Here is a 27151-nt window from a genome sequence, read left to right as displayed (position 1 = left end):
AGCTAATTCCTAAATTAAGTGGTAAAAAAAACGGTAATGGCCTGACACCAAAGCGCTTTGCAAAGAAAATGTGTCTTGTGTCTTATAAAATTACGTTTCTCTTTTTTTTTTTCTTAACTGTAAGATTGAGACTGATTTTCTTTTTGCTAATTAAACCAGTAAATATAGAAGATAAAAACATGTACAAAACAAAAAAAAAAGATAAACATTTTTTATAGTATATGATAAGCACTTTCTTAGATTTTTTTTAATATTGTTTATTTCCTTTTAACTCTTCTTCCAGTTTCTTTTTAAAGTCTGTTCGGCTGTGATCACAGTTTGCCCACATGAAATAATTCTAGATTTTGCTTTTTTTTTTTTCTTGGGATTTGGTTTGATGCATTGTATAGAAACAAAAAAAGAAATACTTGTTTGCAGGAAGGACAGTGTAAATAACTTCACAGAATTTCACCATCAAAACTTCACCATAGACAAAAACAAACCGAAAAGTCATCAACTTTTCTTCTTCCTTGCATGTCTCTCACTTTTTGTGCATTTGTTCTGCATTTTTGTGAAACACACATATCTCACAGTCACATAAGCAGTCTGAACTTATGTCCATCTCCACATATTCATACATGTATGTTCATAAGTCTCAATGAAATTATTACGTGAGATGAAACACTAATGGACTTTAGTTCATATCATGCCCCGGTCAGTTAAATCCAGATAAGTTATATATATTATTTTTGAAAAGTTCATAAATCTTCTGTTTGATGTTGTATTAATTGTTGTGTTACACTAGATGTCACATGTCTTGTGACATAAATGTACGTTAAGATGTATAATTGCTCAAATTTGGTGAGAAGATGTAGATGAGGGAAATCTATAATAAGGCTCTATTTCACATTACAGTATTCAGTCTAGTCCAAGCTGAGTGAACTCTGTATCTTCCATGAACCTCTTTAGTTTTCTGTCATAGTCGATATCCTTGAGCTGTTAGGTTGTCTTCCATCCTTCCCTCCTGAAATGGATTCATACTTTATTGCCTTTAAGTAAAAATCTTCTAATTTATGCTGAAACATTAATCAGAGACTTAAAGCTCCAGCACCGATTTACCTTTCAACATCGACAATGTCAAAGCCGAGTCGTCATTCGGAGGTATGTGACTTAAATGTTGTGTTACAGCAGCCTCAGCAGATCCTTTCCAACTCGTAGGAGTTTTAGCAGTTTTTGCCGTGAGACACGGGCAAAAATCCCAGTGTCTTGGTTTGCCAAACTCAGAGATATACTCTCAAGAGATTTGTGGCTTAATTAATTGCTGTAAAAGTGGGCTCCACCAAATGCTGGTGGCGGGGTGGCAGAGCAGGGTAACGCTCCAGGGCTCAGTCAGTCAGTCAGTCAGTCAGTCAGTCAGTCAGTCAGTCTGGTTTCTTTCTACTCTCTCTGATATCTTTAACGCCCATAAAGTTGACAACATGCTGCATTGATTAAATTATGAGAAAATTATCTTTTTTTTTCTTTAGGAGACAAAGAAAACCATGAGAAGAGCATTCGAAATATGTCTTACCTTTTCCAGCTGTGATGCAGTCAGCGGTTATATGAAGCAGGAGTAGAGGTGACGTCACACTGTGTGCGGAAAAGAGCTGAGCTGCTAGGTTAAAAGAAGCACAAAATGACATACTGTTTTAGTCTTAGTCAAAGATTCAATCAGTGATTATCTCAATTAGTACACCAAAAATACTCTCTCATAATGTCTCCTAGGAAAAGGCTTTGCATTTCCTAGACTAGAATATGTACCCAGAATTATTCAAACATTTGTCATATTTAGGGGTGCTGTTGTGGCTCAGGGGTTAAGCACAAATTATTTTACAAACATACTTTGACTGACCTCATCAGGTGACTTGACGAAGCAGCTCATTGAACATTAATCAAATTTTCAAACATTTACAAGATCTAGGAAGCATCTTTGATGCTGTCTTGTGCCATAATCTCACCCAAAAAACGAGAGAGGTTTGACGAGTCGCTGAAGATTTGGTAAACTGAATTGCTATCAGGCTGAACTAACGCAAGTCAACAAAGGGACAATATCAGCTAACATAATGCCATATCCCTCCCAATTTCAGTTTGAATTGCTTTAAATTGCTAGAGTTAGCTGCTGTTTATTGATTAGTTTGCTAGCCTCCTTATCTTAACCTTGAGATTTTCAAAAAGTTGCCAACATTTGTAAAACTATCATGTTTAACAACAGACAGGTTCAAAGCTCAAAAAGAAAAACAGCAATAACTGCTTTATTATGTTTAGTCTTGATGGTACATGCTAAAAGTGAAACTCTCCCTCACTATCTCACAACCTGTATAAACTGCAGATGTGCACTGATATGACAGAAAATGTACATTCCTTTATTAAATAACCTTTTACACCTTTTGTGTTTTCTCAGAAATGACCGTAAACACACCAGTGATACTGAAAATATCAGTTTATCTCCAATAAATACTTTTTGAATTCTCTCTTTTTGATCTATGCACACCTCTTAACCTAAAATGTATTGTTTTCCATTAATTTTTTTTGTCGACATTCACTCCTCTGTCTTCCTTCTCCTTTGTCCTGTGTGCCTCTCCCTGCCTTGTCCCGAGTCTTTTTCTCAATGCTCTCAACGCGGCAGCTGCTGGTGTGACCTCAGGCCCGGTGTTTTGTGGCCGTATCAGTGGTATCTGCGCCACCTTCACAATATGGATTGTACTAGAGGCCAGCTTTACTGCTCCAGCTGTCATGCTGCAGTGTTCTCAGTCTCAGTTACTTGGCTGTAAAATGGAGTGTGGGTCCCCTGGGCGAGGCGACTCCCAAGACATTACTGTTAAAGGCTTTGTCATGACCTGCTGCCACTGACTAAACTATATATCACCTCTCTTGCTCAAACCAGCTGGATTCTGCTCACGTCTTTATAGGTCTGAGTTCTCTCTCTCTCTCTCTCTCTATCTCTCTCTCTCTGTCTCTCTCTCTTCGTATATATCTGTACGGCTTTCAGGCTATTCTGTTTCTCATTCTTTCTCGCTTTTTCTCTCATATGTTACAGAAACACGCTCAATCTTGCATTCAATCATACTTTCATACAGCAGACCTGGATGTTTCTTTTCTTATCCACATTTATCAGAAACAACCTAAATTGTGTGACACGACCAGCCACTTGAGCTAGTAATGTCCAAACTTTTTGTCATGTGGGTAAAAGTCAATCTGAGTGTTCGCAGGTACATAAATTGAACCTTTTTTTTTAATCATTTAGAAGGTAAAATAAAAATGTATGTTAGTGTTATTGTTATATTATTTTCCATTTCCTCTAGGGGCCTGTAAATCACCTTCTTAGAAGAAAATTTTATAGATTTTTGTGAGTTGATACTTTTCTGTTCTCTTGGTCTAGCTAGAACATTTTTTCAGTCTAGAATCAGTAGTGAGGATATGAGCCAGCCTTCCCATTTATAATGAAAGCAAAAACACAAACAAACAAACAAAAATGTTCATGTTGAGTAATTAATTGCATAGTTTTTAAAATGTTAAAAACCACACACACCCTTCTCCTCTTTTTACATACAAAGTCCTGAGACGGAACTCTTGTATTCGAGTGTTTCTTGTACACCTGTAAATCTGACACACAAGCGACGTCGACAACAGCGATAGACGACAGAGCTGCTTCTTTTGGCCCACTGAGGGTTAATATTTGCTTCAAAAAAACCTGATGGGACGCTGGAGAAAAATAAAACAAAAGACTACTGTTGTGTTCATGTGTAAAAATGAGTTAGCCTATCAGCAAAGCTAATACTGTCCCAATTCAAAATTTTGCAGCTAGCACAGATGTCCCAAATGCTAGCGTTAGCATTCACAGTTCACATTTCCTGTTACCACTGGTTTGAATTCTAATAGCATAAAGACAATTCCTTCCATTGACTTAGATTCTCTATAGATGCTCTGCTATCAGTCTGACCATGGTGAACGTAGCATAGTCTGATCCTTGGTGCTCAGTGTCGGGTCATTGATGTCTGTCCGCTTCCTCTGGCCTCTCTCACTCCGCTTTGTCTGATATTGTTTCCATTTGTCTCCATCCGTACATACTGTCAAACAAATCATCAAGGTGAACCAATACCCCACTCATCCAGTTTGTCAGTCATTCTCTGATCGTTCACTTTATCACTCTGGCTGCCTCTCTGTCACTTTATCTCAGTTTGTCTTCAACCATTCATCAGCTGGACATTTGGCTTTGCTGTGATTCCACCTAATGTTTTGCTTCTGCAGATCTCTACCTTTTATGTTATTTAGTTTTAGTGTATTTGGGCTCTCTGGTGAAATGCATTTCCTGCTACGTCCACTCGAAAATTTTCTGTTCATACCAAATCAAAGTGTTTTTTTGCTGCTGATCATTTCAATTAAACTTTATTCAAGTTTTGCTAACTTTTATTTTTTAGTTGGTTAGACAGTTTGTTTTCTGCCATACAAGAAACACAATAAGTCTTCTTAGGGTAATAAGACTTATTAGTTTTGCCAAAATTCAGGAAGTTAAAATATCATATTGTAATTAATCAGCAATTTTATATTAACTACAAAAAACCGTGTGCATTCAAAAAACTCAAAAAAACGGTATTGAATATTTAGCTGAGTAATGATATCAAGTTTGAAATTTTACTTCCATGAATGCGTTTTTTTTTTTTTTTTTTTTTTTTTACTGTAGATGGTTGCTTATTTTAGAACAAAGCTAAAACTAGGACTTATGTCAGCCAATCAGAATGCTTCAAAACAACCATGACTGTTTTTCAAGATATTCAGCTTCATGTGGACTATCATCTTCCAGTGGCTAAAGTCGACTATTTAAAATACTTTTTAATAGTTTTACTGCGCACCTCTAAAAATGTGACTTGAAGCATTGGTAGAAAATGTGTTCCTCTTTATGTTTGATGTTTATTGCAGTAAAGAAAGATCTCCACAACAATTTTTTCTTCAATCTGATGCTTTCACCTGCGTCATAAACCTTTACAATTCCAACATGCCAACCGACAACCTGCGCTTGAATTTACATGAAAACGCCTTTAATCGGGCTCGGAATGAATCCCTTCGGATGCCCGGTCCGTTCCATTTGTTACCCGAGTTAAGGTACATCCAAAGGCTCTTTGTATGTAAAACCGTTACTTTAAGGAGCTAAATTTCTTCAGCCACATCAGGAAGAGTGGCTATCAAATAATGTGTGCAGGCACGCAGCGGAGGCACGCATAAACAAGAGCAATACAATTTATCCAATGGCTTTTGACATACTCTGCATAAGACTTAAACAGTCTGAGAGATTTATCTGCTCTGTTTTTGTGTTTCCCTCGCTTTATATAGATGCAAATTGAGCACTGCTTGTTTTGCAGAGAGGGAAACATGCACATTCCACAGATTAAGCTCTTGCAGAACCAGAACTGTTGGTGTGCGCCAAACACTTTCATAAGTCATACACGCGCCGGCCCACGCAATTCTTTTTTTTTTGCAGAGCCGCTCTCACACGCCGAGCTATACCAACAGATCCAGACAGCCTGTGGTCTCATGATCGTACAAACGTACACATGTCGCCCGCACGCGCTCGCACATGCACTCATTAACGACAGAAATCAGGGCTAAATTGGTGTAGTGTGTTTAAAGAAGACTGCAGGCATGCAGTTATTGGACTTCGCTTAATTGATGGAGCCATTAGTAACACTTGTTCAGATAACATGGGAGGAATCTCAGTCTGCTCACAGTCACTCCAAGTGGGTTCATTTAGGCTTAGAGTGCAGCACATTAAGAGGAGATTACAGAACCACATGGAGCATGTTGCCTGTCCATGCCTTGCTACTGGGAGATTGATCGAGACAAACTGGGGAACTGTGACACTCGACGGGGGTAGAGACGCGGAGTCGGACAGCATCTGATGCCTGTGTGCTCTGGAATGCAGTGTCTTGCAAAAAAAAAAAAAAAAAACATTGATATTTTTGAATTTCGGAGGGGATTTGATGTACAAGACCAGCAACACAAGGAACACATGACTTCAAAAGCTGGAAATCTAAATGTGATTTTCAATTTTCAGGCCCCTTTACTGTGAAACATCTTAGCAAAACCCAACACGTAAAGTTTTCTTCTGAAGTCAGATAATTTATAAACAGTACCTATTAGTGTAAATTAATCTCAATATCAATGTAGCTTTAATATGATTTAGAATTTTGAGTGTACAATGGATGGTAGATAAAGCAAATAGTGTCGTGCAAAATTATCTTTTTTTTTTAGCTTAAACTGATGTAAATCTGTTTGGATTTTTGCTTGAAGTGTTTTGTTTAATGGATTTCTATTTCTGTTAAAGTTGCAGGATGTGACCTTTATTAAAAAATATTTATGAAAAAATCAAGCTCCTCTGTTTTCTCCCAGTGCTCCCAGTACTAACCCCAGAAATATACCAGCCAGTCTAAAACAGGGTCTTAACGCTGTCAATCACTTACATGCTCACCCCCTTGTGTTTGCTCTTTGCTAAGCTACAGCTGAGTTACCACAACATAGTCTGCCGCAAATGCTAATGCTAGGGGATTTTCTGTAACCATGTTGTTTCTCCGCCATTAGCACATGTAGCAGCGTACAGGAGGTTGATTGACAGCACTAAGACCCTCCTCCTGGCTCTGATTGGTTGTCTCTGACCGGGAATGATGCATTTTTGCAGACCACAATAGGAGCCCACAGAGGAAGTGGATGAGCTCAATTTATTATTTTTTTCTGTCTCATGCCAACCTGCCGCGACATGGTGACAGTTTGAACAAATATGGAAAAAACACATTCTTCTGAAAGTTTCTTATTGCTGCTTTAAGCTGCACATTCCTCTCGTGTCACCTCAACTTATTATTTGACACGCTAGCATTACAGTCATAAAAATGACATCCAGAGTAATATACATTAACCAGTCTGCAAACCCTCTAAACTCAGCAGTGGCCTTACTGTTATGATTTGTGCATAATTGAATCAGATGCTGTGTTCTAAATAGTCCCTTGTTAACTTGCTGCAGTGCGTCTTACTCTCTATCCTGCTTTGGATCAGGTTTACTGCTTGTATTGACGGTTCAGCTGGACCTATCGTAACTCTGCCTGCTTGGTGACCAGTTCTCCCAGTTGTGGTAGACGATGTGGTTGTTTTGCACAGGATATGGATTTGACACGATTCCTGTCTGTGCCGGTCCAGGATGTTCTGATGCAAAATGTTAATTGGTATCCTTACAATTAAGCCCAAGTCCAAGGCGTTGTCAAGTTTAAACGGAAGCCAGATGCTCAGCAGTCACTCGGCTCTCACCTTGAGGGAAAATGTCATGGCTGTTTCTGCACAAAATATCCAAAGTTTCCCCTTTGATAACAGAGTAAATCTTTCATTCACCATGGCAATAAGTCTGATTTACTTCTCAAGTATGTGGGCTCCATTCATTATCACATTCATGGACAGCTCTGCGAACAAACTGGAGAGAATAATGGGGCTTTGGCTGTCACCAGAATTTCATTTTCAGTGGTTGTTTATGGGGGGAAACGTGGAGAGTCGTGCCTCTAAATGATCGAGAGCTGACAGTGTTTTCCTCTGGGCCCTGATCTCTCCCTCTTTCTGTTTAGTTCCTACTCTTCATTCCCCATCCCCCCCATCTTCTCCATTGTCCATATTTGACATTTTCTTCCCCTCGGCTGGACACTTTGTCCTCCTGCTCTCTGCCTCCTTTTCCTCATGCCAGTCCTCTTCCTCCTCCCTCCTCCTCTTCGCTGCCTGGGCCCACTGTGAGTGATAAATTATTCGTGGGCATGCTCTGAGGGCCCAGGGGCTGTTCATTCCTGTACACAGAGGACTCGCATTGATCCAGCCTCTGGTTCAACTTAATTGGAAACCCAGTTACACCAGCTACAGACACACTCCCTCACACAGACCTGCAGCGTGCGCACATTGTCCATACATGCGCTTTTAGACGTGCTATGGATGACAAGTGGCAATAATAAACACGTTTGGTGCACTGGACAGGTTTCACTGTACAGTAATACAACAGTGACGAGACTGGGTGTGTAGTTATTACACATGTCAGCTGAGTTACTCAACACACGGACATGTGCACAATTGCCAAATTTATTTATTATCTGAAGATTTAACAGCCATTTTAAATATGTTTATATTCCTAATGCATAAAAAAACAAATGCACATGCATTATATGCACACAGTTTGAAGTAAAACGGTAATGTACACACGCCTTCATTGTAGTGCTGCATTTTTCAACAGGGCTAAAGTGGAGTAACAGTTCACAGTGGAGCAATATGGAGACCCGGGTTTATCGATTTGACTGAGACACTGACTATCATACAGCTAATAGATTACATCAGACACATCGGAGTGGCCCAGTCAATGAGGCCTGATCCTATTAACTGGGGATTTGTAAACAGTTGTGTGCTCACTGTGACGGCTGCTGTAGTGCTTTGTGAGCCTTATCGAGGGGAAGATGGCTGTAAAGGTCTGCAGGATGCTCATAGGTGCTTGCCTTCAATTTTTACAACCCATTGATCAGCCGGCCTCATCTTCTATTTATTGCTGTTGCAGTTTAGTTTTTTTGTTTGTTTGTTTGTATGTTTTCAATTGCAGTTGTTTTTGCTGTATTTAAAGCACTTTGACAGAATGAAATAATTAATGCCTGGAAGTAAGTCATGAAAAATAGTTGAAAAGAAGCAGATTCTAGATCCTCTTGCTGTCAAAAAAAAAAAAAAAACATAATTCCAGATTTAATGGTTTTTGTCTATGTTCTCTCTGGCAGACTTTCTTCTGGCCATTGGATTTTTCTAACACCTTCATCACGTTGTTGTGTATCACCCTTCCTATTCTATAGTATTAGACAATAAGAACATATCTAACAGTGACTTTCTACGCATTTGACATTGTAGCATACACAATTTGAACTCCGGACATTCAATTTTTTTTAGATGTATCAACAAATTTCACAGCAGGTGTCAAACACCTGTGAAACCCCCATGTGTGCTACTGCTACAACTTCACTATAGCTGTGATTCAAATGTTGCAGCATGAACTCAATGATGGCATAATTGCACCCAACACTGCATCAAACAGACACTTTGCTTACTTTACATTTGCAGTTATAAAAATTGAATGTGAAGCTGGTCTGTGATTGACTGGCGACTGGTCCAGGATGTCTCTTACCTCTCCCCCAATGATGGCCTCCCTAAACCCCCACCCTCCACTCCCAGCTACCCTGCAAGTAATGATAATGACTCATTGCTTTGGTGACAACAGATAGTGGAAGCGGAGTAGTTGAAGAGAGATATCAACGTTGCTGTGCGAGTGCATATTTGCATAAAACACGGCAACAAACAAATGTCTGAGCAATCACTTCGCTCAGAGCTCTGTTGAAATAGTTCATCCCGGGCCTGGTGTCGAGGTCATGCTCTTTGCAAAGAAAATCACACAACTTCCGTTGCACGTCAAGGTCAATGAGAGCCAAATGGGGCACTTTGGATGACCAATTGGGGGGGCGGTCAATTTGGGGAATAAACCAGTTTCATTACAAAAAAGTAACACACCCGGTCATTACCCAGCAGAACGATTGATTGATTTCCAAACAAAAGCACCACAAATATCCAAAGGATTACACTGGACTCTTTTCTCTCTTTGCATATTTTGCTTTATTTCAGTTCATCTTATCCTAATCCTATTCCTTAGACTTGTATAGGATTTGTTTATATCACAATTTAAAAAAATGAAGTAAATCACAGCAGAACACTGTGATTTCCACCCCATTGATCACCAGCATACATTAAGTTTTCAAGATTGTAATGAGTCGAATCATGACAGGACTTCATATTTTATAAAATCTCCTTCATATTAATGGATAAGACTTGTTGCCAGTCATTACAAATGCTTATGTTAGTTTCTGCTGACGATAGAGACACAAGCAGCTTTTGGGTTTAGGGGATGATTACTTTTTCATGTAGGCTTCGGTTGGTTTGGATACTTTTATTTCCCATCCAATGTTTTGTATTCTTTTCCTGACATTGCATTTTGATCTGAGACATTTAAACGTGACCAGAAAGCAGAAAGAAAAAAATCTTTGAGAAGGAAAATACTTTTTCCCAGCACGGGGAATTGTGAATGACTTTTCTTTAAAAAGACAAAAATGTTTCTTCACAAAAACAGCAGCAGTTTGTTTTTTTTTTTTTTTATAAATGTTTTCATATTCAAATAAGATGCCACAAGTAATCAAAGTTGAGTTCTCGAGTCACGTCAACGGCAGTAAATAATTAAAGCCATAAATCCTTTCGTCTCACTCCAGTGTTTTTTGTCAAACGAGGACCTTTTGTAAAAAGAAAAGAAAAAACTCTGCTAATGGTTCAGTTCAACCAGAGTCCATTACAGCATAAGTAATTCTTCTGTTTAACCAGCACTCCGGTAAATGCTGGTTGTGGAGTTTTCAGATTAATTTTGCGGTCTGAACCTATTCACATGTCCCTTCAGGGGTTGTGCTGCAAAGAGGAGAGAGAACTCTGAGCGAGCGAGTCGGATAGCTACGTTCTCAGCCAACAGTGTGCTTTTAAGAGCAAAACGACTTCTCCAAAATAAATAGATCTGTGTCACTGACTGCCAGGAGAGAGAAAAGCCCTCGGTTCAATAATTAATTCCTGAGTCGAGGGTTTTGGAGTGCCACTGATTGGGCTGATTTTTTATTTTTTTATTTTTTTCTAATTCTGTTATGATACAAAGGAGGCCGTTTGAAGTAATTTGTCCCAGAGAGAGCGGCTCGGAATACCATACATGCTTTGATTTAGCAAAGCAAATTTAATTTTGTTTGCTTTATGCAAACCAGCCGGGGCCGCGGGGCTTTCTCTGATTCCACCAGAGGGGTGATGGTGGTGGTGCTGCTTACGATAGAGGTGGGGGAGTGCACACAACAGAATCACGCTGCTTGCCGCTAATATACAACACGCGGCGCGCGCATGCATGCACGTAGCCGCGCGCAGCGAGCAGCAACAGTTCAAAAGTACAAAGCGTATTCCCCCCTCATACACACGCACACTCTACGATCCCTTTGAAATCAAAGCTTAAAATAATTGTTGGTGCTTTGTGTTTTGTTTCGTTCCATCCATCTATTATTAGAGTTACTGGTATTATTCCTATCATGTTGTTTTAGTTGCCTGTTCTTGCTTCTTGCTGGGGTTTTGTTTTATTCTCCTAATGAAAGCTTCTCTCCTCACTTTTGTTCTGCTTCGTTTTTTTTTTGTTTGTTTTTTTTCTTCAAATACGTGAATGGAATCTGCATGTTTATGTCTGTGCTTGGTACGTTCTGAAATGTCTAACAGAATAATGAAGAGGGTACTTGTTATTTTGTTCTTTTGACAAGGTCTTTTCTTCACATCTGATTAGAAAGTTTTGCCACTGAACAAAAACTGTGAACGAGCGCATATGTAGAGGAAGTTGTTTATGTCACTTTCTGGCTTTAAAAATCATTCCTACCACTTCAACTTTTATACATTTTCTCACGTATTTCATTGAGACTTTTTGGGATGAAAAGGGGAAAAAAGGAAAAATGGTACATTGGTTTTGTTTTTTGTTCTTTCTGTAAATTATTATTATTATGATTCCCAGCTTGAATCATGTTGTGGGATAGGATAGGAAGATTGATGGTATTTAATACTGAACAAGCCTGGAGGAAAAGGCTGCAAAAGAGTTGATTCTGTGTTGAAAGTTGACCTTTCCTCAGAACAATAACCTTAAACAAGCGACCAGAGCTACAACACAATGGTTTAGGTCAAAGCTACCTTGATCTAAACCATTGTAGCATAACCAAAGCTACAACCCTCTGTTCTGGAGGTTTGCTTTGTACAGAGAGGCTGTACCTTTAACTGTTGAGAAATTATGGACTCTGTTGAAGTTTTAAACATTTGGATCTGATTTTACCCAATCGCTAACATTTGGCAGTGACGTATGCAATGCTTCAGCTCGACCATGAAAGGAGCTATGCGACGAAGCCTACTGGAAAATTTGTGCGCTGTAAACAACCATCCTCCACTGCAAAGAGAGAAGTGCTGAGTAGAAAGACATCTTTTCCAGCAATGAAGTGACTTTGGATCAATATTTGTAAGCGTTGCCCAAACAGAACGAATGACTTTATCTTCCTCTGCTGCCACTGCTAAAACTACAGGCAGACTACGATTCTAAAACAGGGTCACAATCGACATCACAACTCTTCCTCATGTTCGCTGATTGACCCAGTTGAAATTCTGCTAGAGAAATCGAGCTCCATGTGAGAAACTCCATAACAAGCACTGAAGGGAGATGAGAATTAAGTAGAATTTCATAGGAAGGCAACAGCCAGGCTGAATCAAAGTATATTTGTGTCCAGATTAGCCTATGAATCAGTCAAGTTTATTTGTAAAGCATATTTCAGCAAGACGGCAGCTCACGGTGCTTTACATTGTGAAAACATAAAAAACATCATAAACACGTCAATCATTAACAGTTGTGAAAACTAATAACAGACGTGACATTTTGTCAAGTGCCATCATTAAAATCATCAATTCACATCAAATATGTTGGTTAATATTCCATTTATTAAGGTTCAAAAGCAACTCTAAATATGTGGCTTTTTAATCCTGATGTAAAGGAACTGTGATTCCTAGTCAAAGTACAGACTTAAATCAAGGTGGGAATTGATGTCAAGACTTGAAAGTTGATCTTCACACAGAATCTGTTTACAACTTGAGTATTCTGCGACAGAGTAGGTAAAGATTTGAGTCACTGGCTGGAAAAACCCTGGTAGGTCTACTCAAAAATGATGTTAAACTGTAATTACAACAAATCCTGGTTTTCCAAAGTATTGATTCAATCCAGCTGAATACAAATTTATGGCTCAATCATTCAGTCTATAAATTCATAGTTCCTTCTTTTTTTTTTGCAATCTTAGTTATTTGTTTTAATTCTTTGCACAACATGTTCTTCCCCTTTACAATTATGCGCAACTTGAGTGATCCAAGTAAAACATTTGTGGTTAAAATATAACAAAATGTCAAACTTCATAGGCGTTGAACACATGACGCTGAATGAAGTTATAACATTAATAATAGAATAAGTTAGGTGTAACTGTGTTGTACAGCTCTAAGAGTCTTCCTTGTCTCCCACTGTGCTAAAAAAAAGTGTCTGTGTACACATGTTGAGGCAGAGATCGGTGGCATTTCTCCTCAGAAATAAAAAAAAATAAAAAATGCTTCTTAGAGTCGGCAGCTGAACACTTTTCCTTCACTCCATTCAAATCATTTTCTTAGAGAACAATAATGAGTGGATAAAGGAGAAAAAACCCAATTTCTTTTATGCTTTTTATACGCTGGAGAAAAAAAAATCTCGTTGACGACCCTTTGGTCTTTTGTTATAGAAAACTGAGCTAATATCCTCCAGCTCTCTGCGCAGTTTAAAGGTCTTAATTGGATTCCATTAGTATATTGCTTGACATGACACTTGAGTCGGCTCTATTAGAATTCCCCTGCCTGGGATTAAAAAGAGGACTTTTGCTGCATTTGGCTCTCTGGACTCTTTTGTTAAGAATCAATTTTTTTTTTTTCTGTTGGATTCACAGCTTTTAGTGACACCATTATCGTAAATGTAGGCTTAACGTAAAGAGGGCCTTTTTTATGTATGGAGGACCTGCTTTTAAAGCTACCGTAGTGTCTCTTTGCAGCAGCTTACGCGTCAATAAACCTTTACGGTGATACAGTATGAGCTCTGTGTGTGAGCCTGATGAATTGTGCTTTAAGTCGTGTAAAGCGGTCCTTCAGCATCCATCCACAGAAACCTGTTTGTTGTTCCCTGTAAAATTCCCCTTTATGGAACCACATGGAGTTTAAGTGTTTCCCTTTGTGCATTTCTGTTTTAGAGAAACCAACATGTTTAATGTTTTCCTCTTGCTACGTCTCCTTGCATTAGTCCACTGATGACATGGAGGGACGTTCAGCATCTGATCGCCATGACGGCAAAGATCCCCGACCCCGAAGAGCCGGGCTGGACCATCAATGCAGCAGGATACCATGTTCACCACAGGTATTGTAATAACACCTCACACACAACTAGGAGTTATCCAGCTTTATCTGTGCTGACATTAAATCAGTTTTTCCGTCACAATTTTGCAAAGTGCATATATTTTAATATAGCTGAAAAACAACCTCATCTTATCTCGAAAACTTATCAAAATGTCCAAAATTTGTGTGTTTTCATTAAGCAAATTTGCTTAATGAAATGTTTTTTTTTTTAGTAATTTCAGTTTGCACAAGACTATGTTCAATAGAAATGCATCTACAGAGAGCATGTAGAAAGTTGCATGTAGTGGGGAATAAAGTCTAAAATTACTGTCATCATCTCTACATGATGTCTAAATGCATTTTCAACGCTGTTTTACGTACTGCTTGCTATGTTTGATAAAAACCAGGTAACCCCGTTTCGGTTCAAAGGTCACCGAATTCTTCAGGTAGCGAATCAAACTTATTGCGAAGCAGCCGGTCGGCTGCAGACCGTTTCTCATTATTCTGTGAGCAACCCTGAGCCGATCTGGACTTCACACATCGGTGGTGAGTGTGTGTGTGTGGGTGAGGGGGTGTGCGTGTGTGTGCTTGTGTGTGTGTAAGTGTGTGTATCAGCAGGGCAGAGCAAACGGAGCCAGTTGCCTTGCTGAGATGTTGGACGTGTGCTTCCTGTCACCTGCAGCTCTTCATTCAGCAGCTCGCTGTGTCCGTTCTTTAATGCTTCGCATCACTTCCTGCTGTTTAAAAGCATAAAGACAGCGGCTTTTTTTATTTATTTTTTTATTTTTTTATGTAGACGCACTTAATGCGTAACCGTTTTTGACAAGGAGTTTCCATTTAGTGAAATCTGTGGTTTTCATTAGTTGTGCATTTATTTAATATTCGCAAATTACAGCACATCTGCAGTATTTTCTGTATAAAAGGACCGTCTACCTACGCTCTACAAGCTGTTAGCGGTGCTCGACTGTGCAGCCTCTGTTTGAGACTCATTACGGCTCCCCTTCCCATCCAGCCCGTGCTGCTGCTCTGATTGGCCGGCTTCCAGAGGCTTCTCCTGAGCAAACTTCTGCCCTTGGACGTATTGATAACTGGAAACCAGACTCAAACATGCTGCCCAGTCATTAAATGAAAATTGCTGGCTTGGCACAGGAGTCAGACTTTTTTATTTATTTATTTATTTATTTATTTATTTTTTTTAGTTTGTCTGTCTGCAACCAAAGGTTCCCGCCTGGTGTTTTCTTTTTTTTTTTTTCTTTTTTTTTAGGTTTGAGTGGGACAAAATGCACACGAAGTCATACAAAGTAATTACTTTTATTGATACAATTTTACACATGAAAGTAGGGAAATGTTATAAAGAATATTTTGAAGATTTATTTATTAATTTTTTGAATTTGTGAGCCTATTAACGGTTGCTTAATGTATATTTTATAGCAGTGGTCAATGGGAAAATGCTTTCTTGATCATAAGAGAAGATTTACTTCATTAATTAGAGAAAAAGCATTTAAACTAGCGAGAGCGCCCGCTGCAGATGCTTTTCTATACATTTTTTGACCTACATACAAATTTTGCGTTATTTCAACTATTTTAATATCGAACCTTTAACACTGTTTAATTATTCCTCTATTTTTAAGAAATACTTGTTTACTTTTAATAATTTAAGTATAAAAAATGAGAACTGTTCCATGGAATTAATAAATTTAAATTCATTATAACTCTAGTTTAAACCTGACTTTAACTTCTAAAAACCACGTGCACCATTGTATTAACTTTTGCTTTAACTAATTAATTTTTTTTAAATCATTTTTATTATTTAACAGATTTCTGCAGCACTGCACAGTGGTTGTTGGTTGCCTTGTTGCTTTGCTGGGTTTGAATCCAGGTCTCGGTTTCCTTTTTGCATGGAGTTTCCATGTGAACCGTTGGTACGCGAAAACACTCGTTAGGTAAATTGGAGCTAACGCTAGCAACCCACGACCCTGGAAAATAAACAGTGGATGAAGGATTTCTGCAGCAGTTTTGCTTTTCTAAGTACTGCTCACACTTTAAGTGTGTATTCTCCACCTCATCTTCAGTTTGAAAGCATTTGAAAGGCTTTTGAACATCTGACAGACCAGTTGTAGCTGTTAGTTCTGCTTAGATTTAATCTTCTTCACCAAGATTTGAGTAAAACTTTCACTCACTTTCGCTTTTATATGTAATCCTTGGAACGATTTCAGCTTCGCTTAAGCTTTTTGATCGTTCGTCAGCTCATCCGTTCAGATTATATTGTTTGCATTTTTGTAGAAAATAAAATGTTTTTGGTTCAGTATAAAATTTATGATTTCTTGCTGCAGGAATGAGGAGAGTAGCGTGCAGCCATGATAAAAGAAAAAAGGAAAGTAAATCCTTGTTTTTAATTCCAGGGTTTGAAGATGATCTGGTCTCTATCTGGCTTGGATTGTATTTTAATCTAACCTGAAGTGTACAGAAACACACGACGGGTTCCATTCTGTAGCTGCTTAATATATAAGAAAAAACCTGAACAGAAGCAGTTGAACCTCCTAATCCCACAGTCTGTTTCATGACACGACAGAGGATCTCGTAATATTCAGATGCTGTTATCACACTCCCAGCATGCCTCAGTGTACCTGTAAGGATTTAGAGAAGCAGCGCGCGCTGTCTCCCTCACATCGTATGCAGACTGAGCAAGCCACTGAATAAATGCTTTTACAGTGTCCACTGGGGCAATGATACATCCGTCATCCATCATGATGTTAGGAGTGGGTTTTTTTATCCACTATCTCCCTTTCTTCACCTCCAACTGTCCGCCGTCGCCTCTCCTTCTCGTTTGCTTTCCCCACCTTCCTCTTTTCAAACCTTATGTTCTCTCCATGCCTTATTCCTCCCCTCCATCTCCTCTTGCCCAGCATGCCGTATCATAAAATAGATTGTAATTACTGTGTTGCTGTGAGAAGAATGGATTAATTAAAATATAATGATGCCGATCACAGCAGCGAGCGTCTGCTGAAATCTGTCCATTTAGGGGGCCGTGGCAGAGGACTTGTAATGCCCTGATCATGCTTTAGCGGCCATTTAAATTATAATTATAAGGAATTGTTTATTGCATGGGTGAGAATGGGTTGACTGCAGTGCAATCAGCGCCGGGTCACTTAGTGTGATTGTTGCTATACATTAAAAAAGACGTCTAACGCGAAGGGACTCCAGCTCAGGAAAATCATAGATAAGCGTTTTGATTTTATTGGATGTAAGATATAAGTATGAAAAAATAATTAAAAAAATGTTTGATTTAATTATAATGTCTGAGCAGAATAGAAACTTTTCCTCAATTTATGTACAAATGGCGCTCTGTCTAATATCTGACTCTTCTGTATGGCAGTCAGTTTAATCAGACTGAGTTAAAAAGTAAAAAGCTCCAAAATCCATCTGCAGTTCAGTAGTTAAATTATCTTATGAAGAAGTAGTCCAAGTACTGTAGTTTTTCATTCCTGTCCAATTCTTGTGCTCCTGAAAAACTCCCTGTTGTGTGTTAGCAGGTAGCATAAAGGCTTCACGAATCTCAAATTGTGCTTAAAATAATCTCTGTTTGGTGTAGAGTTATCCACATCAGGTGTGAGCCATTTAAATATTTTAGATTTTCAGAGATATACAACAAAATACTTCTTCAAGACTTGTGAAATAGCCAGCTTTGGCTGCCTTAGCAGCTAGCGGTTAGCTAGTCACAGTAGTAGCCATTCCTGCTAACAGTGCTTGCATGTTGTTAGTTTGTTTGTTTCTTTTGTTTGTCTAATACTTCTATCCTGCCAGACAACTTTATCAAACCCTTTTAACACAACTCAATACTTCAACCCCTGTTGCTAACTGCTCAAGAAGAAAAGTAGCTACTAGCACTACTAAAAATCACAAAGGCTGCTAAATGATGCTATGTCATCATCTAGTTTGCATGATTGGTGACTGGAAGCCATTGCAATATAGGACAGATGTAAATTGTGGAATTCACAAATGAGTAAAGTTGGGGTGGGCGATATGGACTTAGGTTTATCGCAGTATTTTGTGATATTATTGTGATAACTATTTATTTTTAGGTAACCCTGTGACTCCATAACATAGCAATCAAAGCCCCACAAAAACAAACGTTGCTTCTGAAAAACGTTCTCCTTTTGTAATACACTTCTTTAGGACACCGCTCACATAAAGAAGTGTGTTTTGTATCCCTAAATTGCACAGAGTAACAGCATTTAACCATATTTTTAAATCTATTGGTATATTTATTGATGTTGCCATTGAACAAACAGTGGAGAAAATAGTACAAATAATCTCAACAATGCAGTTTTTAAAACATTAATAACTGGAATTTATTGTGACAAGAGTTGATCAAAATTCTTATTGTTGTAAGAAATGTATGAGAATAAAAGACGAACGATACAACAAAGGCCCACCTGTACAGACTTTATATGTTCTAAACATATAAAAGAACAATTTATATGTTTAGAACTACACAGAAATTTTGAAATTACAGTAATCTAACCAATAAAGCCAGTCGATTATTAAAGTAAGGCTACTTAAGAATTTACATCCACCCTTACTGAAAGCTGGTTTTGGCTGTGTGCAGTTTGGAAGCAGCCCAGAGGTGGTGGCAGTGGCTCTGACTGCACCTGGGAGGGCCCGCTGTGTGAGGACCTGGCTACTAGTGAGAGATGGTAACAACAGGTCATACATTGGACAAGACAACTGGGGCAATTTAAAATCATGAGATCTCTGCACTCTCCTCGTTGCATCTACATATTAATCTCTTTGGTTTACGACCATTTGTTTGTGCTGAAGGCGAGCAGGACAGTAACTGGGTTCATTCAAAGGGCAGAAACTCCGGTGTGTGAGACGCGTCGTCGTTCGGAAGTCATTAATTCCCTCTTCCGATCAGAAAGTCACAGAGCCGCAGCGTCTGCAACCTTAAACGTTTCATTGCGAGCATGTGCAGATTGGGGACAGACGGTTGCACTGGAAGCAGTGGCTGCATGGCTTTGCAAAAGCTTCAGGAAAAAAAAAAAACAGCCTTCCTTAAAGATGATGTGTGAGCGTGTGTGTTTGTGGATTTTCGAGGCTTGCCGCATGGAAGGAATTGGTCGCCCGCATCCCGGCGTTCCCATCTGTCTGACCTCCATATAGACTGGGAGCTATACAAAAACCTCAACAATGTCGTGGAGCGACCCTCCTCAACCCCCTCAGCCCCTCGAACCCTTCCATCCAACGCTACCGTCACTGCGTCGACAATAAACATGTCAGCCGCCACACGCCACAGCAATCTGCCATCAGATTTACTGTGCATGAAATATAGTGGTGCCTTTATTGGTCCAAAGAGTTGTCACTCATAATTTATAGGCCGTCGCCGGGGCCGACTGTGATGTCAGTCGGCCCTGGGTCCCTTGGGAGAGTCAAAAAAAAAAAAAAGATGGCGGGGGGTGGAGGGAAAGAGAGAGGGATGAGGGGTGAAGTCGGGTGAGAGGCTGAGATACAGGCGGCAAGAAAAGTTTGAGAGAGAATGGGACTGAGAGGAAAGGTGATAGAGCAGGGTGAAAGAAAGGGGGAAAAAATCACACACATTCATCCTGTTCCTCTCTGTTGTGAGTTTATCAACTTGAGGGAGTGAAAGTGCTAGTTTTTTTTTTCTTTTTTTTAAGCCCCCTCTCCCCCAAAACACATCCCCCCACCCACACATACACCCCGCCTCCCACCACGCAGAAAGTCGCTCAGTGTTTGTTGAACACACCTATTGATCACACGTTCAGCACAGGAAAAGAAATTAATCTGTGATTCATATCTCTACTCCAAGCTCCTCTAACCCAGGAGTAAGAAAGAAAAAAAATGAAGAAAAGAAAAAGCAGAGTCTGGTTGGTGTTGGGGGCTTGGAGAAGGAGCAGAACATCCAAAACAAGCTTAATTTTATTTAATCTCTTTTGATAGCATAGGTGAAACTACAGTGATTATCCTGTGGGAGATTTGGATAGAAAATAACAGTGGAGAAGCACTGGATCAAAGAGACGCTGGCCTCGGCGAGAAAACAAAGTGAAAATCAAGCAGAATGCATGATGTTGAAATGGTATTTTATTTTGGGGGGGGGGGTTGCGGGGATACGAGGGGGTGCTGTGGCATTAAAAAATGAGATAAGATTCAATCCATCTTTTGAAAAATGATACTAAGCTCACAAAGGACTATTAGAATGTTTACATTTGCTGCATTTTGTTCCATATCAAAATAATTAATTGCCTCCATTTTCAAATTAAAAGTACATTACAACACAATTAAGGATGCAAATGAGTCTGGGGGCTGTCACAAGGAGCCCGGAAAAGTGAAGGAGCGACTGCCTTGATGTATGAGAGTTTCTGCGCTTTTTTTTTTTTTTTTTCAGTGTGTGTCGCTCTGGATCTGTCTGTCTGTGTGTTCAAATATATATATATATGTATAAAAAAAATCCTCCTGCTGCAATTATTGAAGAGGACGACTCAGTGTTGAAGTCAACAGCACAGAGGAACATAAATCAGAGCTGTGCTGTAATAAACAACACAGTAATTAGGTCACTCTTCTCTCAGTAACTGATGAACCAGATCAACAGATACTGTTATGCTTTTTGTTTGCGAGGCCCGCGGCGCGCATTATTAACTCTTCCAACTTTAACAAAACACTCACTTTCATGCTCGTATTTCTCCCTCCGCGCCCGCCGACCCCCGCCGAGTGCGCTCCGTGAATGACATCTACATCGGGCCGGAAACCAGGAGCAGTAAAACATCATTTTGCCATAACCTTCCCTCTTCGGAGGGATAACAGATATAAAAGTATATAGCCTGTGGTTTACTGCGACTTCCCGCTTCCCTCCCCTCCTTCTCCTCACGCAGCCGGGTAGCTGCGCACTGGGCTGATGGATGTTGGGCATCGGCCGTCTTTTAATTGCTCGTAAATTTTTGATCTAGGGAAAAACGTCGCGTTCTCCTTGTCCCCCCGGCGACATGGGTGACGGAGCACTCCGGGAATAAAAGAGCTGCCATGAGCAGAGGACAGGAGAGAAAAAAATAGACATCAACATACTGACTCTCTTTGGAAAAAAACACAGACAGCTGCACTAAAACCGAGTAATACAGTACAGTTACAGTTTTGTGAAGAAGAATTTGCCCCGAACAGATTTCTTTCGGGTATGACAGTTTTTTTTTCTCTTAAAGGAGAACTGAAATCAAATCTCAGAGCACTGATGTTCCCTGACTATAATGTTAGAGACCCATTTATTTGATCTAAAACTTAAATAACTTGTATTTAGCATCTTTGTCAATAAATGCCAGAGTGAAACAATTTTGCGGGGCGAAGTTCTGGTGGCTTCCTGAAAGGCGAGTTTCAGGAAGAGCATGAATTTTTTTTAAAGAGACAGAAGCCCAAATTCAAGGCATTCAATTGGGAAGTTACATTTATTTTAAGTCATATTTCACATATGTAGCACTTATATGACAATTGAAGGTAACAGTTTCTTGAGTGTGCAAAAGATGGTGCTTTGGTACAGCCCCTTTAAAAAAGCTTTTCAGTTCCCCTTTAATGTTACGTCATCAAACAAAGACAAAGTAATAATAAAATCCAGTTTTCAGATTAAGAGTTAATTTCCTTAGGCGTCCAAACTACCCAAACCAACCTGCATCCATGTAAAGAGGAATCTAACCCTTTTGCTAAATCATAAAAGGATTATAAATAACTATATATTTTGGTAAGATACTTGAATAATGAAGAAATCACTTAATGAGAACCTTTCTGACAACATGATCTCAATAACAACACAGGTGTGTTTGTCTAGAAAAAAAAAAGATAAAAAAAACATTATAGAGAAAGTAGCTAGGTTAAAGAAAATTAAGGTTTTGGAGTGGCCTAATCAAAGTATGGCCTTAAGCTTGAGAGGAATAATAGGAAACACTGAAGTCAGTGGTGTCATGGTGATGAGACGTGGACAGGTCAAAGGGCTGTGCATCCTGCTGAAAGGCAGCGCAGCTTATTTCCTCCAAAACTTCGGCAAATTGAAGTCACTGTGACATAAAGTTGCTTAAAACAGTCATCCTCCTCAAAGAGGCTCACTTTTTTTTTCTGTTTTGTTTTGTAGAGATGCATTTTACAAATTGTTCTTGCTGCACACTTTCCGCCGCCGAACGCTAATGGGGTGAAGATCAGAGGTGCATTAGCCCGCATTTGCATAAACATCTATTTTTCTCCTTTTACCGCGTAACGTGCCTTTAAATGTCTTTACAGTGCGGACTGTAATAGAGATGAGATAAAAAAAAAAAAAAAAAACGGGGTTTCAGATCTATCTAGTGACTGTTGCCAACCCGAGCAGATGCTCATCTGATCAATTTCTTACTGCGCTGGTCTTCCTCCTGGGATGAAAGAACGTAGAGATAAATACAGGTTTATCCCTCCATTTGCTTGCTGATTGTTGAGAGGTGCAACGTCCTGCCGAGCATTTTGATTATTTCCTCTTTCTGTGCCAGACTCGGCCTTGTATCAGATCTCTATCAGTATTTCCTCAGTTTTTTTTTTTTTAGTCTCCTCTCTTGTTCTTCTCTCTCCTCCAGCCGATCCCCTGCTGAGTTGTGTTGTTTTAGCCTCATTTGGTGGATCTAAGCTCACCGGGTTTGGCCTCTTGTGATCTTTTTTTTTTTGTTTGTTTTGTTTTGTTTTTTTTTTCCCCCAGCATCGATCGTGTTGACTCTCTTCCCCCCAGTGGGTGGAAATCAGGACACATGCTGATCATCCATAGGTCACTGGCTGGGATAGAGGTCAGGATAAGGTCGGGGTTCTTTTCACCTGCGTGTGAATGTGGATGGATGGGTCTGCCGAGGCACCGACTGAAATAGTTTTCTGTTTCACTTCATGGAATCCAGCCAGCATCTTTACTCAGGAGTTTCATGGTGATTCCTGGAGACTGAACACCTTCTGTCAAAAGCAACTAATAATTTTCCAGAGCGGTTGAGAAAAAAACGTTCTTGCTAGATATCAGGTTGTTAGCAGTGTTTTCTTGTTATAAATGTACGCAAAACTTAGTCGATATTTTGCTAATGTCGAAAAAATACAGTTAAAATCACACGCGAATAAGCGTATCATTGACAAACATCCTCCAACTACTTCCTGTCGTCTTCCTCTTCGTGTTTTGCTCCAGTAGTAACATCCGGTTGTTGATCCCGTGTCTCGCATGATGCAAAAAAAAAAAAAAAAGTTAAAAAAAAAGTGTTTCCATTTCTTTTTTATGCGAAATGAATCATTTTCAATACAGCTGAAAAACCACCTCATCCAAACCTTTTCATCAAAAAATGAGAGTTTAATCGAAATGGCTGTGTTTCCATTAATTGAATTTATGTTCTAAATGTCAAATTGCACAATTATATGGTCAATGGAGACGCAGCTTCTGTCTAATTAGTTTTTAACAGGGTCATGCCTCAATCAGACCTCTAGTTACCAGCAGTCGGTTTTTACTCTGCTCACCTCATCCTCTGTTCAGCACCTTCTTCATCCCTCCTTCCCTTTGTCGCTCACATCTTTGCTACTTCTTCCCTCATTCCTTACTCCTTCATCCTTCCTTCCTTTAGTTTTCAACTCTACTTCTTTTACCCTTCGCCTTTCCTCCCTTCCTCAAGAACTCTTGTCTCTAAATCTGTCATCCCTCATCCATAACTTCTTCTCACCCGTCATCTCTGCATCCTTCATCCCTCCTTTTTTAACCATCATCCTTCATCCCATCCATAATTTCTTCATCCCTCAGGCCGAAGTCCTACATTTCGTCTTTAACTTTCATCTCTACCTCTGTCGTCTCTTACCCCAACTTGCCCGTCCTTACCTCCCTAACTGCTTCTTCCCAAACTCTCTCACCCTTCATCCATTACTCCTCTATCCCTCATTCTTTATCCATACATACTTCATCCCTCGTTCTTGCCTCCATATCTCATCCCCTCTCGTTTCCTCTCTCATACTTAACTCTTTCATCACTCATCCCAAATGCCCTCACACTCATAGTTCATCTCAAAATTGTTTATACTACTGGAAAAAAAATATTTAAATGTATTTTCCATTCAGCCAAGGAGTTTGTACACCTTTTAAAAATATTTACATTTAAAATAGCTCGTCAAAGATAATTCGTAACCTTCTCAATCTGTAATATCGGACCAGCATTTTGTCTATTTGTTCAAAACGAACACCAAAGGGTAGGGAAGCCATTTTTGACATCACCTTCATTTTTTGCTTCCTCCACATTTTCTCAATCAAATTTAAATCAGAACTCTGATTGGCCCGGTCCAAAACACTAATTTTACTTCCAGTGATAGAAAACATGTTAATAAAATGAAAAGATTTCTACATCTGCCAGGGTTCATTCTCTTGTGAGTACACATAAAGACTTTCTGAAAGACTTAATTTATGTAATACTAGTTGAGCTGATCGCTAATTCAAACTGCTCTAAAGCAACATCTCCTCATTTAGTCTTTGCTTTAAAATAATGGCACAGTCCAACTTTACAAGCACACACAGTGTGACGTTGCCTCCTCTCCTTCTGCTGAATAACTGCTCACAGCAAATTTATACTATTGCTGCCAATCAGAAGAAACATGCAAAACATAAAGAAACCTAATAAATCTCTCAGAGATATGAATAAATTTAGTCTCAACCAACCTCCTCTTATCCCTACATCCTTACTTCCCTCCTCCTTATCCACTTCATTTTTCAACCCCGATTCCTTCTTCACTCATCCTCTTTGTCGATCTCATCCATTTGAATCATTAGTTTTTCTCTGAGGGTTCCCTCATCTTTCAGCCGGTCTTCCTCGATGTTCCAATCAAACTTCCCGGATCCTCTTCTCCTACAACATCTTCGTCTCTCCTCATTAAAACTGGCATAGTTGTTGGTGTGGTCCTTGCTAGTGAATGCGGAGGCACATCCAGACAGTGTGATATCACTATCACGTTGTCTGACGGGTTAACTAACCCAACTTCCTGTCTGCAGGCTGACCGACTTGCAGACCCACTGCTCTTCCCCAGTGGCCACAAAGGGAGGGAGATGGGCGAGCCTGATCAACCCCAGCACTGTCAACCCAATTACTCATTCTCTTAAAGGGCTATTAAAACATAATTGCCCGGCGATTTACATCCAAGTTAACGTGGCCCCGAGATAATTTATTATTTTCCATAAGCCCTTTCTTTTGTGTGCAGACTGAAAGAGTGTGTGGGGGAGAAAGGAGAGGGAGACTGTAATTTCCTGAGTCATGAAGAAAAGCATGTTGGCAGCCCAGTGTAATTGTTTAAACCCCACTCTCAGACACCTTCCAGTAACCCCCTTTTAATCCTCGTTATCGCTCTCATTAGCCCGGGGTCAGGGGTCAGTCGGCTCCCTCTAGAAAGACAAACACAGCGCTGGGGAGAGGAGGGCACCGATGGTGGGCTTGATGAGAGGCTGGAGCGATGGGGTTGTGATGGAGATTTTCATTTCAGCTCTGGGAATCATTTGGCTGCTGCACATTTTATTATTGCAAACTACGTGGGGGTTTGTTATTAGGGGCGGTGTTACGCAAAATTTACTTTTTTTGAGCTTTTACATCATGTTATAATATTATTCACTCATCAAAAACATACCAGGAGTGTTGCCTTGATTCTTTCATGCGTGTTTGAGAAATCCTTTGATCTCCCATGGCAACCATTCAGCTGTGCAAGACGCCTGGGTAAAAGCGAGTTACAGAGCGCCCTTCCACCTACAAAATCCCCACTCAGCTCCTTCAGACTATCCAGCAGCAATTAGCAAACACCTGGTGGAACTGCACTTCTGCTGAGCTCATTATGTGAGCTACTTCTGAGTGCAAAGCTGGTAAAAAAAAAAACCTTGTTAAAGGTTTAATAGAGGAGCCAAAATATAGGCATGATGACTTCCTGAAGGCGGAGTTTCATAAAAAATGGAAGTTTTAAAGAGACGGAGGCCCAATTTCAAGATGTTAAATTATGAAGTCAAATTTCTTTTAAGTTATGTTTGATATATATGTATATAGCATTTTTATAACAACTGAAGGTAACTTAACTGTGCTTTAAAGTTGCACTAGGTGCCTGGAAAACACATAACTGCCCTTTAATGACAAATATTTTCAAGACTGTATAAGATTCTAAATGTCATTAAGAAAGCTGGGTGTTTCACTGGTAATTCAACACAATCGTACATGTAAGAGATGCATATTTTATTAATGTTAAGATATTTTATTAATATTAAGATGTTTGTACTAGAAACTGGACCAAAAGATGCTTGGTAAGATTTTGTGTTTTCACAGTGCCGATTTAATGTTACATGCAGTTTGTTCAAACATCGTACATATCTGACTGGTTGTTTTTTTTTTTTTTTTTAAATAATAACCGGTTGAGTTTGTCAGCAAGAAGCACTTCAGATGCATTCAGGAAACTACTTTGATCAAATGAATGTGTGAATAAGCACCTCATGTCCACTGTTGGGGAAGATGCAATGATGAATATGTGCTTCACTTCATAAGGTGCTGGGAACCATGTTAGAGTCCAGAACTTCGTGAAATCTCTGAAGTACTTGGACATTTCACCTAAAACCTGATGGTACAGGATTTTGACAGGATAACAATTCGAAACAAATGGCATAATCAACATAGAAATGACTCACCTGACAGAATCAGCCTTATTCTGTGGTCATCTTTATTCTCAAGATCTAAATACTCCAGAACACATGAGGTGAGCTGAAGAGGAGAGAGGACCCACCCAATACGCCGGATGATTCAGAAGGGCTTTGTGCCTTGTGTGCTCAATAACTCCTCTCTCTTTATAGGTCACATAAAAGTAGATGCCCAGCACTGTGTAGCTTCAAATGTTTGGGTGTCTGAAGTCAATAGAAACTAGGATACTGGATCTAATCAGTTTGTTGTGTGCACCTTGGTTTTAAATCATCTAATTCAGTGAGAACTACAGACTCATGGTACAAGGCAACTACTGAACCCAATATTTATTGGAATTCCCTAAAATTCCCCAGAGAGGAGAATAAAAGTGTGTCTTTCCCAGTAAATGCACCATTATAGATGCATTCAGCCATA

The 27151-nt window shown here is 39.5% G+C and overlaps 1 protein-coding gene across 1 annotated transcript in view; it reads left to right on the top strand.

Moving 5' to 3' along the window:
* The window catches only part of LOC106950884 (furin-like protease kpc-1), a 187356-nt gene that overhangs the window by 119275 nt on the left and 40930 nt on the right, over positions 1-27151 (top strand). Inside the window, exon 13 of the mRNA XM_015038044.1 lies at positions 13964-14077. Within this exon, the coding sequence (XP_014893530.1) occupies positions 13964-14077 (114 nt within the window). The remainder of the gene's footprint in view (positions 1-13963; positions 14078-27151) is intronic.

The sequence above is a fragment of the Poecilia latipinna genome, unplaced genomic scaffold (genome assembly GCF_001443285.1).
Source record: "Poecilia latipinna isolate Pla-1442-1.1 unplaced genomic scaffold, P_latipinna-1.0 Scaffold427, whole genome shotgun sequence".
NCBI lineage: Eukaryota > Metazoa > Chordata > Actinopteri > Cyprinodontiformes > Poeciliidae > Poecilia > Poecilia latipinna.
Note: the sequence above shows the minus strand (reverse complement) of the source record. Positions and strands in the feature narration are given on the sequence as shown.